At 34.3% G+C, this 14,709-nt stretch overlaps 4 protein-coding genes across 4 annotated transcripts; all 4 read left to right on the forward strand.

The window, feature by feature from the left end:
- The first annotated feature begins 767 nt into the window (after positions 1-767).
- LOC109125546 (uncharacterized) lies at positions 768-12,075 on the forward strand. Its single transcript, XM_087459572.1, has 2 exons — positions 768-922; positions 11,676-12,075. The coding sequence occupies exons 1-2, from the start codon at positions 887-889 to the stop codon at positions 11,844-11,846; spliced, it is 207 nt and encodes a 68-aa protein (XP_087315698.1). The 5' UTR covers positions 768-886; the 3' UTR covers positions 11,847-12,075.
- Positions 1,727-4,606, forward strand: LOC147941791 (uncharacterized). Its single transcript, XM_087459570.1, has 2 exons — positions 1,727-3,917; positions 4,000-4,606. Exons 1-2 carry the CDS (start codon positions 1,778-1,780, stop codon positions 4,221-4,223), a joined length of 2,364 nt encoding a protein of 787 aa, XP_087315696.1. The 5' UTR covers positions 1,727-1,777; the 3' UTR covers positions 4,224-4,606.
- On the forward strand, positions 8,268-11,671 carry LOC147941792 (uncharacterized). Its single transcript, XM_087459571.1, has 2 exons — positions 8,268-8,914; positions 9,322-11,671. The coding sequence occupies exons 1-2, from the start codon at positions 8,268-8,270 to the stop codon at positions 9,503-9,505; spliced, it is 831 nt and encodes a 276-aa protein (XP_087315697.1). The 3' UTR covers positions 9,506-11,671.
- LOC147941793 (uncharacterized) lies at positions 9,441-10,874 on the forward strand. The gene is made up of 3 exons (XM_087457014.1): positions 9,441-9,847; positions 9,927-10,155; positions 10,392-10,874. Exons 1-3 carry the CDS (start codon positions 9,663-9,665, stop codon positions 10,872-10,874), a joined length of 897 nt encoding a protein of 298 aa, XP_087313140.1. The 5' UTR covers positions 9,441-9,662.
- Positions 12,076-14,709: the final 2,634 nt, after the last annotated feature.

Consider the following 14,709-nt stretch of genomic DNA (forward strand, 5'->3'; position numbering starts at 1 on the left):
TGTTTATTTTGACCCACTTGTTTCATTATATTTGAACATTTTTTTTTCCATTTAGCTAAGCTAATTAATCTGATTTTTAAACTTGATGCATTGTTTGTCTCACTCAGGAATAATTACATTATCATGAACGAGTAAACATATATTTTTCATAAAAATAAACAAACTTGTAGCTTAATACTGTAATTTGTATTGATGTTCCCTTTTCTTGGTTAGATGAAGTTTAAAGGCATAATTTTGTTTTCCGTCTCCTGATGTTTAAAAATAAGGATTCAAAAGACATTTTTTCAACATCAAATTGAGATATTTAACTTGACATATATAACACGAAGAAAATAAACAAAATAAGTATCTATATTCAATGAGTATATGCTTTTTTGTTTCAGTGATATGTTTTTGCAATTGATTTCAGTTTTGGCGAATATTCATCAAAACTAAAATTTTATCGAGTCTTCTTTGCTTCGGCATTTGGATTATTAGACTGTAAAATATAATTTTATTGATAACATTTGTTGAAATTTGAAGTATACTAATCATATTATTACCAATTAAAAATGAATGATTCATTTATCAAAAAATATAATTGCCATAAATTTCTTCCAACTATTTTTTTATTGGGCTGGGTCAAAGTCAGAGAACTAATCGATTAAAGAAAGGAAAATAAAGAAAGGGATAAAGAGAATGGAGCATGGAGAAGCATAATGATGAGAATGGAATCATAACCAACGGTCATATATAAAGCATGAGTCGTTTCTCTATAAATTACGACACTTCTCTTCATCATTACCAAACTCATCCTTCACTTCATTATTCTTTTAACCACACTCTCTCTTTGGTCTTCTAATAATAATCAATTTAATTAACGTAATTTATATAGAAACAAAAAAAAATGTCTTCTATTGGAGCAAACTACGCACATCTACAAGTCATCACTACACGAAAACACGGCGTTTGGGACTACTTTTTGTGACTGAATTTATAGTCGCAAACTTTTGTGACTACTTTGTGACACTTTTGCCACGGACTAACGATGACGAATACAATGGACGTAAAACAGTCGCAAATTTACGGCGATTAACTGTAGTCGCTAACTCGTTGCTATTATGCGACTACTTTGGGACATTTTATCGAGAAAAAATAGAGCGTCGCAAAATAATCGCAATTTATGACAAACTATAAACTGAAGATTAAGTCAGTAAAGTTAGTCGCAAAGCTGTCTTTAAATCACGACGTATTTGCCACTTTTGTTTTGCTTTTAATTTTATTGTCACAAATCAGTCGGTGACTATGTCGGTAAAAAACGTGGTAAATGTGGTAGTGTGGATTTGTACTGAACTTTTGTGACCCTTTTTTGAGTCTCTATTACGTGGTAAAACAGTGACAAATGCGTCGTTATTTGCGACACATCCGTTCGTTGTTGCAAAAGAGTCGCAAAGCAGTCACTTATTGATGTCGGCAAAAAACGTGATAAATGTTTCAGTTTGCGTTTGTATTGAGCTGTTTCGAGCTTTAATTTGTCTCAATTATGTAGTTTTTAGTTACAAAGGAGTCCTTATTTGCGACTGTTTTTACTGGAGTCGCAAAGTAGTCGCAAAATTTATACTATATATAACGCATCACTCTCACCATTCCATTCATATCACTCTCATTCATTTCTAAGTAGAGAGACGGAATAAAAAAAAAGTAGTGAAAAAAAGATTTTTTTTTTTTTTTTAGAAGAGAAGAAAAAAAAAGAGAGAAAGAAGATTTGTTTTTTTAGAAGAAAAGAAAAAAAAAAGCTATGTGGAATTCATCTCGAGAGTGGATGTATAATCGGATCGATGGAAGAACAAATAATATCTCTAAAGAATTTTTGGCGGGAGTTGAGCAGTTCATGAATTTCGCAAACAGCCAGCCTATGGCACAAAACAGTGGAGGTAGGTTTTACTGTCCTTGCGTAAAATGTCAGAACGATGTTATTTTGCATGGTACGACAATATCTAATCATTTGCATAGTAAAGGATTTATGCCAAATTATTATGTATGGTCTGAACATGGTGAAGATTATGACGTGCTAGGGGTAGGAACTAGTAGTCATTATCCTAATACAAATTATACTAGTACTAGTAGTCAGCATGGTAGTCAACCTGGTAGTCAGCCAATAGGATTTGAGGGAAATGTATATGCTGAGATGGTGAATGATGCATTTCATGGTACCACGCCTTTTAATGAGTATCATGAGTATGAAAGTGGATATGATCATGGATATGATCATATCCATGAAGAACCCATTGAAGAGGCGAAACGGTTCTATGACATGTTAGATGCTGCAAATAGTCCACTTTATGATGGATGTCATGAAGGTCATTCGCAACTATCATTGGCGTCTAGGTTCATAAACATCAAGGTTGATAATAATTTGTCTGAGGCATGCATGGACGATTGGGCTGAATTGTTTACGGAGGTTTTACCAGAGGGTAATCAAGCTACTGGTTCATACTACGAGACAGAGAATTTAGTTCGAAAGATAGGATTGCCATACCATACAATTGATGTATGTATAGAGAATTGTATGATATTTTGGAAAGAAGATGGGAATTTGGAGCATTGCAAGTTCTGTGGGAAGCCAAGGTACAAAAGTAGTGGGGGTAGAACTAGAATACCCTTCAGTCGTATGTGGTATCTACCTATTGCAGATAGATTGAAGAGGATGTACCAATCAGAGAAGACCGCATCATCAATGAGATGGCATGCTGAGCATGATTCAGAAGATGGAGTAATGTGTCATCCATCTGATGCGCCTGAATGGAAGAATTTCCAACATTTACATCCCACATTTGCGCAAAAGCCACGAAACGTTTACCTTGGGTTATGTACAGATGGTTGTAATCCATTTGGGGTCTCCAAAAATCATACTTTGTGGCCTGTGATCTTAACTCCATACAACCTACCTCCGGATATGTGCATGAACAGCGAGTATTTATTTCTTACGATTCTGAACTCCGGACCAAACCACCCACGAGCCAGCCTTGATGTTTTCCTCCAACCATTAATCGATGAGTTAAAGGAGTTATGGTATAATGGGGTTGAGGCTTATAATATCTCACTAAATCAAAATTTCAACATGAAAGTTGTTCTTATGTGGACAATAAGCGATTTTCCAGCATACGGTATGTTGTCGGGATGGACGACACATGGAAGATTAGCATGTCCAATTTGTATGGATGACACTGGTGCTTTTCAATTACCAGCTGGGAGGAAAACATGTTGGTTTGACTGTCATAGGAGATTTCTTCCTACAAGTCATCCGATGCGGAAGAATAAAAAGGACTTTCTGAAGGGAAAAGATTCATTGAATGACGAGCCACCAGCATCTCTGAGTAGTCAAGCTATCTATGAGCGTATAAGGAAAGCCAAAGCACCTAAAACATCTATTTGCGGTGGGAATGGTCACGAAAAGAAAGTTAAAGGCTACGGAAGATGGCATAATTGGCATAAAGAAAGCATATTATGGCAGTTACCGTACTGGGTCGATCTGAATTTAAGGCACAACCTGGATTTGATGCACGTCGAGAAAAATGTCTTTGATAACTTGATGTACACCACTATGAATGTAAAAGATAGATCGAAAGACAACGTGCAGTCAAGATTGGATATTGCAAGATTTTGTTCCCGGCAAGATTTACATCTAGATGCTCAAGGGAGAGCCCCATTCCCTATTTGGAGATTGAAAACCAAAGCGAAAGAGGCTTTATTAAAATGGGTAAAAGAAGATGTTAGATTCCCAGACGGATATGTCGCAGATTTAGCTAGCTGTGCTGACATGAAAAATGGAAAGTTTTCGGGAATGAAGAGTCATGACTGCCATGTGTTTATGGAACGATTGCTTCCGTTCATATTTGCAGAGCTTTTACCGCGTAATGTCCACCTGGCGATTTCAGGTATATAAATTAAACATTTAATTTGGTTTAGTTGTTGATATTATATTTATATGTAACAACATAACATGTTATAACTTTGTAGGGATTGGAGCATTTTTCCGCGACCTATGTAGTAGAACATTGGAGCAATCCCGCCTCGAAATTCTGAAGGATAATATTGTCATGATCTTGTGTAATTTGGAGAAAATCTTCCCTCCTTCATTCTTTGATGTAATGGAGCACCTCCCTATTCACCTACCTTATGAAGCACAACTTGGTGGTCCTGTGCAATATAGGTGGATGTATCCTTTCGAAAGGTTTTTTTAACGTTTAAAAGGGAAAGCGAAGAACAAAAGATATCCAGTTGGCTCAATAGTTCAATCCTACTTGAATGATGAGATATCTTATTTCTCAGAACACTATTTCGCTTCACACATTTCTACAACAAGGAGAAGAAGGTAAAACTTCAAATATGATTATTGAATTTTTCTATCAACTTCTAAAATTGTGAAAAGGTTTTACAAAATAAACTTTAACAGGTTAATTCGGCATGAAGAAGGTGAAGTACCTGTATATCCTATACAAGTACCAGATATATTCACTCAAGTTGGTCGTCCAGGCGGAAAAAGTAGTGAATTTTGGTTAACTGAAAAAGATTATAAATGTGCACACGCATATGTTCTGCGCAATTGTGATTATTTCCAGCAACATGAGAGGTATTTTTGATTTACCAAGTATATTTATAACCATATGTTCTTAGGTAAACTTTAAAATATTTACTTTTTGTTGATAAAATACAGATTGTTGGAGGCGCAAATTCGATATGAATATCCAAAACTATCTGATGAAGATGTTAGGTCGAAAAGAGAAGAAGATTTCCATGAATGGATTAAGCAATATGTATGTTTTACTATCCACCAATTAATTATATCAACATGATAAATATTGTGATCTAAAATTTTGTATATATATTTGGCACAGGTGCGTGGTGGTTTTGAAAGTTTTCCTCCATGGGTCCATGAAATCGTGGACGGTCCTGAAAATAAAGTTAAGTCTTGGCCTATATATTTTACAAGAGGTTATCTGTTTCACACAAAAGCTCACGGTCTCACTAAAAAAACAATGAATTATGAGGTATGTGTCCGAGGACAAACTTATTCCAATTCATCTGGCGAGGACGATTTTTACGGGACCATTGAAAATATCATAGAGCTTACCTATCCAGGATTTTTGAATTTACGGGTCACACTTTTCTATTGTGAATGGTATGACTCTACAATTGACAAAGGCACTCGAATACGCGATGGAGGCATTGTTGACGTGTTGTCATCAAGGAGATACCGACATTATGAACCGTTTATATTAGGTAATGTTCTATTTTAAATATATATTTATAGATATATATATACATCTAATTGAGAACCATTTTTTATGTGTAGGTTCTCAAGCTGATCAAGTTTGTTATCTTTCATATCCTCACACTAAACGACCTCGAAAACTTTGGCTCAACGTTCTGAAAGTTAATCCAAGGCATGCTGTACAAGGGAACTTAAAACAAAAGGAGGTTGTTATATTGCAGCAAACAGTTGATGATGGAATGACAGATTCAATAGAGGAGATCATAGTTGACAGTTTCGTAGATGGTAATCAGCCTAATGAAGAACTTGATTTTGAGATCAACGATGCTGAACAAGAAGACGAATTTCGTGGCAACTACTCGTCGTCGTCTTCGTCTTCAGATGAGGATGAAGATCAAGAAGATGAAAATGAGGAATATGAATAATTTTCATGTTTATTATTTGTGTATTTGTAATTTTATTGAAATCGCAAACACTAGTGTTATTATAATTTTATTGAAATTTCGATGATGTTTTCTCTCTAATTTTATCAATATTTTATAGTCAGAAAAACGTCATAAATTGAGACTATAGTGCGACTGTTATGTTTTGTCTAATATTTTTTTGGTTAAAAAATCTTAACACAAAATTAGACTAATATTTTATTGTCACAAAGACGTCACAAATTGAGACTATATTGTGACTGAACTTATATTTTGCGACTGTTTTGTCACTAAAGTGATTGTGCATCTGTTTCTGTCAGTCGCAATAGAGTCTTAAAGTACAACGGTTTAGCGAGTATCTTACATTAATTTTAGAATTTTACAAATTTGAGTACAAAAAATGTCAACTTATACATTTCTACTTATATGTGACATCTAATATTTACTAAATTTCTATAATCACATAAATAAAACACCAAATTAGACAATTATGTTTATATCCTCCAACACATGTATTAGGGTTACATGTGTTTAATTAAGTTAGAGTAGTGAAGGTTGTATATATTTACAAAAACATATAAAAATTATTATGTTTGATATTTTATCAAAACTAAACTCTTAAATGAGAGTATACATGATCAAAGGGTCATGTCTAATATGTTTTTGGTTATAAAATCTTAACACAAAATTAGACTAATATTTTATTGTCACAAAGACGTCACAAATTGAGACTATATTGTGACTGAACTTATATTTTGCGACTGTTTTGTCACTAAAGTGATTGTGCATCTGTTTCTGTCAGTCGCAATAGAGTCTTAAAGTACAACGGTTTAGCGAGTATCTTACATTAATTTTAGAATTTTACAAATTTGAGTACAAAAAATGTCAACTTATACATTTCTACTTATATGTGACATCTAATATTTACTAAATTTCTATAATCACATAAATAAAACACCAAATTAGACAATTATGTTTATATCCTCCAACACATGTATTAGGGTTACATGTGTTTAATTAAGTTAGAGTAGTGAAGGTTGTATATATTTACAAAAACATATAAAAATTATTATGTTTGATATTTTATCAAAACTAAACTCTTAAATGAGAGTATACATGATCAAAGGGTCATGTCTAATATGTTTTTGGTTATAAAATCTTAACACAAAATTAGACTAATATTTTATTGTCACAAAGACGTCACAAATTGAGACTATATTGTGACTGAACTTATATTTTGCGACTGTTTTGTCACTAAAGTGATTGTGCATCTGTTTCTGTCAGTCGCAATAGAGTCTTAAAGTACAACGGTTTAGCGAGTATCTTACATTAATTTTAGAATTTTACAAATTTGAGTACAAAAAATGTCAACTTATACATTTCTACTTATATGTGACATCTAATATTTACTAAATTTCTATAATCACATAAATAAAACACCAAATTAGACAATTATGTTTATATCCTCCAACACATGTATTAGGGTTACATGTGTTTAATTAAGTTAGAGTAGTGAAGGTTGTATATATTTACAAAAACATATAAAAATTATTATGTTTGATATTTTATCAAAACTAAACTCTTAAATGAGAGTATACATGATCAAAGGGTCATGTCTAATATGTTTTTGGTTATAAAATCTTAACACAAAATTATACTAATATTTTATTGTCACAAAGACGTCACAAATTGAGACTATATTGTGACTGAACTTATATTTTGCGACTGTTTTGTCACTAAAGTGATTGTGCATCTGTTTCTGTCAGTCGCAATAGAGTCTTAAAGTACAACGGTTTAGCGAGTATCTTACATTAATTTTAGAATTTTACAAATTTGAGTACAAAAAATATCAACTTATACATTTCTACTTATATGTGACATCTAATATTTACTAAATTTCTATAATCACATAAATAAAACACCAAATTAGACAATTATGTTTATATCCTCCAACACATGTATTAGAATTACATGTGTTTAATTAAGTTAAAGTAGTGAAGGTTGTATATATTTACAAAAACATATAAAAATTATTATGTTTGATATTTTATCAAAACTAAACTCTTAAATGAGAGTATACATGATCAAAGGGTCATGTCTAATATGTTTTTGGTTATAAAATCTTAACACAAAATTATACTAATATTTTATTGTCACAAAGACGTCACAAATTGAGACTATATTGTGACTGAACTTATATTTTGCGACTGTTTTGTCACTATTTAGATTGTGCATGTCAACAAATTGAGACGTGTAGGTGTCTGGGTTTATAATTTGCGACTGTTCTGCCACTAAGTATAGTTTTTGTTTAATGTTTACGACAGTCACAAAGTAGTCTTAAAGTACCACTACTTTCTTACGGATTAAAATTTCCCCAAATTTTAGTGAAAATTATTAGCGGTAATTATTCCCCCGAGTTTAATTATTCCCCCCCCCCCATCAAATTGAACACTCTTAGTAACACTCTTAGTAAATATCGAAACCCTCATAATTTCCCGAAACCCTCTTTTTTCTTTTCTCTCTGTCTTTTCGTTTTCTAATCTACTGAAATTCCGACTTCTTCTCCGACTTCTTCTCCGACTTCTGTTCCGATGAAATCCGGCGGTGGTGGTCGTGGATCTGGCGGTGGTGGTCGTAGATCTGGCGGTGGTGGTCATGGATCTGGCGGCGTTGCGAGACGAAGTAGAGATGTCGCTTCGTCGTCTCACTCCTCTAACCCTTCCTCTCACAACGAAAATTCTTCACACTCCCAACAATCTCAACCGTCGCTTCCATCTCGGTATACGCAAGCATCATTTCCCCAGTATCCTCGAGAAGCTTCTCCTCAGCCACAACAACCAGGCTTTCAACAACAGCTCCACTCCCAGATGCAGCAGCCACCACCACCGCATGCTCATGTTCCGGTGTATCAACAGGTGGCTCCTCAGAATCCGGGATACAACCAGCCGCTTCACAATGGTGGATATCAACCACCGCTTCACCATCCGGCTTATCCACCGCCGCTTCAGGATCTGGGGTTTCTGCCGCCGAATCCTCAGAATCCGGTGTATCAACCGCTGGCTCCTCCGAATCAAGGATTCCAACCGCCGCCGCCTCCGAATCAGGACGGTCAAGAGCATCCACCACCGGCTCAGAATCAAGACTTCCAACAGCAACTGGATGAGTTGCTTGCACTTCCTGGTCGACACCATCTCCCGATATTGAGTCCGCATCCCATCCCCGACACTCAAAGCATATGGTAAAATATTTTTTTCTTTTATTTTATCATTTGATTATTATTTTGATAAATAAGTAAAATATTTATCATTTGATTATCATTTTATCATTTGGTAAAATATTTTTTTCTTTTATTTTATAATTTGATTATCGCATTGCTCCCATTTGAATAACGCTTTGTGTGTTGTGTTATCGTTTAGATAAAATAAGTAGATTATTGTTTGGTTCAGTTTCTTATTGTTTTCAAAGTTTGGTTCGTTTTCTTAGTTGTTTTCAAAGTTTCTAAATTGTTTTCAAAGTTTGTTGTGTTGTGTTGTATTGTGTTGTGAAGTTTAGTTCAATTTCCATTAGATTATTGTGTTGTGATCCATTCGCTTATGTTTGATGGCTTATATTTTATAACTTAACACTCTCATATTTATGTAACAGGTTTGGACGAGACAAAGGAAAGCTATCTCGTGTTATTTCTGGGATTTTAAGGAGAAAGTTCGATGGTCCATACTTCAGCTGGAAGGTTACGCCATTACACATACGGGAGAGATATTTTAGATCCTTTACGGTAATGAGTTTCTTTTTAGACACAGTTTCTTTTTTTACTAAACTAAGTCAATGAGTTTGTCTTTTGTTTACTTACTTGACACTTACTTTACATTGTTGTACTGTGTAGAGGAAATACAATTGGGATGTTGCGATTACTGAGCTTGTGAGAGAAGGATTTGTGAAGATAGCGAAAAACAGAATGAAAGGAATTGTAAGTCAAGCAAAGACGTATGATGAGCCACCGATTTGGATCAATCCTACACTTTGGAAACAAATGTGGGAGCATTGGGACACACCTGAAGCTAAGGAGAAGAGCTCTAATGCATCCCAAGCCCGTAATTCTGATCGTGACGGTCTTGGAATCCACAAACATCTATCCAGCCAGAAATCTTACTTGCGAATTCAACAAGAGTTGGTAAATGCTCTAAACTAACTCTAATTATTTCATTTAAATATTTCAGTATCCACAATTAACATTTTTCTATCCATTGTAGGAAGAAAAGTTGGGACGTCCTGTCTCGCTTGGAGAGGTGTTTGTCGCAACACATACAAAGGCAGATGGAAGTTTTTATTCAGAAGGCCAAACAAGTTGTGGAGACATATGAGAAGAACATAGAGGAGGTAATGTCTCAAATGGAGTCTGATGTTACAGACCACTCCTCGCCAGATTCTCCTCATGCAACCCTCCTCCCCATTCAAGAAAAAGATGACATTTTCTTAAAGGTAATTTCCAGTACAATTGTCTTTGTTGTGCCTATCATAATTGTCTTATTTTGCTAAGCTAAGTATCTGATTTTGATTGATGCTTAAGAATCCTTGATATTGATATACTTTTGATTGATGCTTGAGAATACTCGATGTTGATTATCTGGGTTTGTGTGATATTTCTATCTGGGTTTGTGTGATATTTCTGTTTGTTATGTTTGTTTTGTGAATGATCATCTCTTCTTTTGTCTTAGTGTACTGTAACGAATGCCAAGGGAACCCCCTTTGGACTTGGAAGTCTCTCGGAGATAATCACCAAAGGGAAAAGAAAGGCTACTTATCCAAGCTCTAGTCCAGATTCGCTGTTAGAGATTCAAGAACAACTCCAGGTTGCTCGTCGTAAGCTCGCTGATCAAGATGAAGAAAATGCTCGACGTGCCAGAGAAGATGCTAGACGTGATGAGGAGCAACGTGACGCTCAAAACCGCATTGCAACCTTGGAGATGCTCGTATCCTACTTGAAGACTAGTGATCCGGGGGTTGCAGAATTCTTGTCTACTCAACCACCAGCCAATGCGCCATTAACCACAGCAGCACCAGCAACCAACATCACTCCAGCCACTGCGACCAATGTCAACCAACCTGCAACAACCACTTCAGGAGCTAGTTCACCATCTACTTCACCTGCGACTGCACCAACCACTTCACCTTTGTCAGTATCATCCTCTCATGCTTAACAAACTAATTCTATCTCTTTTAAGCCTCTATAACTATTTTTTGGATTGTGTAGTAGTGTTTCTAGATCCTTAGCCTAAAACTATTTTCTGTATATGATCGTTGAATGATTTGTATGTTTTTTGTTAAGATCATTCAAATCAGGATTTTAATTTAAATTCAGGTTTTTTTTTTCAAAATTTATTGTATACTGTCCCAAATTACTAGGTATATTTTCACTGATTTGCGACCATTTATAATTTAAATAAACACAAACAAAGTACCAAATTTGTTGTGTATATGTCAAGATTTTGGGACTAAAAAAACTTAGTCTTCAGTCCGTCACAAACAATTCTGACTCCTTTGCGACTATCTTGTGACTAAACAGCGACTATTTTAGGACCAAAATTCAGATTTTTAAAGTTTACTGTGGTATTAAGTCAGTCTTCCAAACGTAGCTAATTTGTGACTACCATGTCGTCTGAAAGAAGTCGTCTATTACGACTGCCAAAGCGAGTCACTATACTGTCGTTAATTACGACGGTATATTCCGGTCTGTCCGTAGTCGCCAATTACGACTGCGCCAGTGAGTCACTATAGAGTCGTTCATTACGACGGTACGTTTCGGTCTGTCCGTAGTCGCTAATTAACGACCATAACCCTTGTCTCCAATGCGTCGCAAATAAGGGACTGGTTTGCGACCAAAACAATTTGCGACCAAATATTTGCGACCAAATATAACAGTCCTTCAATAGTTGCACATACCGACTTAGCGACTGATTTGAGACGATTCCAGTAGTCCCAAACGCCGTGTTTTCGTGTAGTGCATGCAGAAGAAGCAGAAGGAGAAGATGATGAAAAAGAAGTTGGAGAAGAGGAGAGATGGCGGGGTAGACGGTGGAGAAGGCGGTGGCGTTTCTTCCGCCGGTAACAGAATATTTCCGGTTAAGTCTTCTCCGTCGTCGACTTACGAAGTTGTAGAAAGACAAGAATGAATCAAGTGTGAGATATTTCTTCTATTTTTAGCTGACTTTATGTGTCTTTGTGTGTGATTTGATGCGATGTGATATAAGTGGTCCTCTTTTTGTGTCTAGTCTTTTAAGTTACGTAATTTGTGTTACTTTGTTTTAATGTCATCACATCTGTAATAAAAACATTGTATATTTTCGTAGATTCCAATGATCAACATGTAAGATATTTCTGTAATGAAAAATTGTTTATGAATTTCTCGGTTTTTGGTTTTGGCAAACTAAATACGAGTGGTCAATTCAGTCGGTTTAAGACATAGTCAAATTGGGAATCAGTGGAACCTAGTTAGCTAGACACGATTAGCGTTTTGGTTTCTAATTCAATAACACTCTCGACAATTCCTTTCCATGTCTTATTCCCTGTCGTTAGGAGCATTTGCGGCTAAAAGTAAAGATGTAGATGTATATATAAAGAAGAGAATTATGGTTGTCACTGATAATCTTATATCTCAGCAGTATAAGGTGTACCGATTTCGTTATATGTAAAACTCTCTTTCAACTGTTAACTATTTATGTACTTTCTTTCTACTCATTAATTTTCTTTGTATTGTTTTGAGTTACCAATCAAATCTCATGGTTGTATACTTGTATTAGACCTAATTGTAATGCATATGTGCAATATCGTTTTTTACCATGTGCAAATGGAAAATATCGAACTCTAACATGATTCCGAATAAAAAAGAAGATTGATCTTAATTAAAATAAATCTAACAGAGCATGCATATAATTTATGATCTATAATACTAAAAAAAATCTTTTTACAATAGTAAATATATCTTTAATAAAACTTTTAAACATGATTTAAATCTACATAAAGTTTGTGACAGTTCTGCGTATGAGTGAGGGCTTATATGATCTATGGAAAAACACACAAAGATAGATCTTGATTGTGTGAGTTTTGGTTAGACTGAGAACAAGTTCCAACGAATAATAGAATTAGCCACATCGTCATTTGTCAAAATTGTAAAAACTTTATCTTGTTCACGTTTTGAAACTTTTTTCTTGACTCTGTTGGCTGGTGCCCAAGAAACGATCTCACAAGTTATATCAGAGTTTATATATGTTCAAAATTTTCAAGATGTCATCCGAAGGTTGAGATTTTTGATGGAAGAAGAGGCTATATTCTTTGGTAAGAGACATGACCCGATATAACCTCTTTTTTTTTCGTATTAAACTTACACTAAAAAGTTCTAGTTTAGGTTCTCATAAAAGTTTCTAAGAGAATAAAAAACTTTTTTTAAAAACTCGGATTAATTTTGGGTTCGTTCGTAATTTATATATCAAATCAATCATTTATTTACTTCAACTGCTATTGAAATCTAATGTATGTTAAAAAGTAACATATTATACCATATATCAATCATTATTACTTCAGTTGCCATTAAAATTATGCGTGAAAAGTGTTTTATTACAATTAGAAAGGGTAATTTATGAATTATAATAAAAACAAAAATGAATTCGATTTCAGTATAATAAAGTGTTGGTCTGTTTAAATCTTAGTTCTGTTAAAAGGGAAAAATATCTTAACTGTCTTTAGAAATTCTTGGTTTAGTACTTCTTTAGAAATTCTTGGTTTAGTACTTAGGGGTGAGAAGTAGCAAAATAATTAGCATAGGAGACGAGGTGTGAATTGTGATGAACCTACAAATTGCACCACTATTGTAAGTCATCGTTGAGAAGATGAGGAAAACAAGGAGCACAATATTGTATGTGTTAATGGCCAAGTTTCGAGAAAGATTATTATTAGAAAACTCACAACCGAAAGAATGTCTTTTTTTTTTTTTTTTTTTTCTTGGGGGGGGGGGGGGGGGAGGGGGTTTATACGGTTCAAGAAACTAGTGGCATCAAATTGTGATAAGAATTTAGAAGATCATAAAATATGATTTTTTTTCTCCCAGTCTGGTCTTGTGATCATAATTGGCTAGGAAGAAAGAGCACATGTGCATCATATGGTTATCATAATTGTGCTTATCATATGCTTTTATGGGCATAGTTGTCGATAGAAACAAAACATGCGTCGAGGGGAAACAAATAATAATACTTAAAAACTTAGAATCTTTGATTCCCATGAGCCATGAGGCCATGTGGTAAAGCTCTCCCACGTTATTTCTTTTACCATTCTCTTTAATTTGTTCCCCCGATCGACTTCTCTCACTTTCGGACAAAACCAAATTGCTGTCATTTTTTGGACACGATGAAGTATAATATCAAGGAAGTAATGTAGAAGCCGCAAATAAAAGATAGTTATAATTTTATCCACGGGAAAATAATTAACAAGTTGACAATGTTTTCCTTATTCGATTTGGTGGTAGTTACCTTTACTAACAGTTATCACCATCGTAAAGGACTAATTAATCGAGTTTGGTAACAAATCAACATATAGGACCAATAACAAATACTTCAAATCTACTTATTTTTCTTTGTCCTTTTTTTTTTAAATAAAAAATTGATTAAATCCGATGTTATTATTTCTTGTATTGTATATCTCTCTAGTTGATCTTGTAAGAGACAACTTTTCATATCTTCATCAGAATAAATATTTAAATCCAGAATAAACAAATATACTGCCAAAAATGTTTTTTCTTTTTCTTTGAATTGTTTCTTTTTATAGTATATAATAATGACTACGTCTTGTACTCCATATATACTGTACAATTAGGTTTTACTCCGTGGTACATCACGAGTCTATTATTTTGTTGATATATATACTGTTAACGGTTGTAGGTAGAGTTTTGTAGAAACTATTGATTCACAAGTTAAGAATATACATTTTACGATTTGTTAGTTATGATTTAGGAATGAATGATCTGGCATATTTTTATTATAATTC

The sequence above is a fragment of the Camelina sativa genome, chromosome 7 (assembly GCF_030686135.1).
Source record: "Camelina sativa cultivar CO46 ecotype springtype chromosome 7, ASM3068613v1".
NCBI classification, from domain to species: domain Eukaryota; kingdom Viridiplantae; phylum Streptophyta; class Magnoliopsida; order Brassicales; family Brassicaceae; genus Camelina; species Camelina sativa.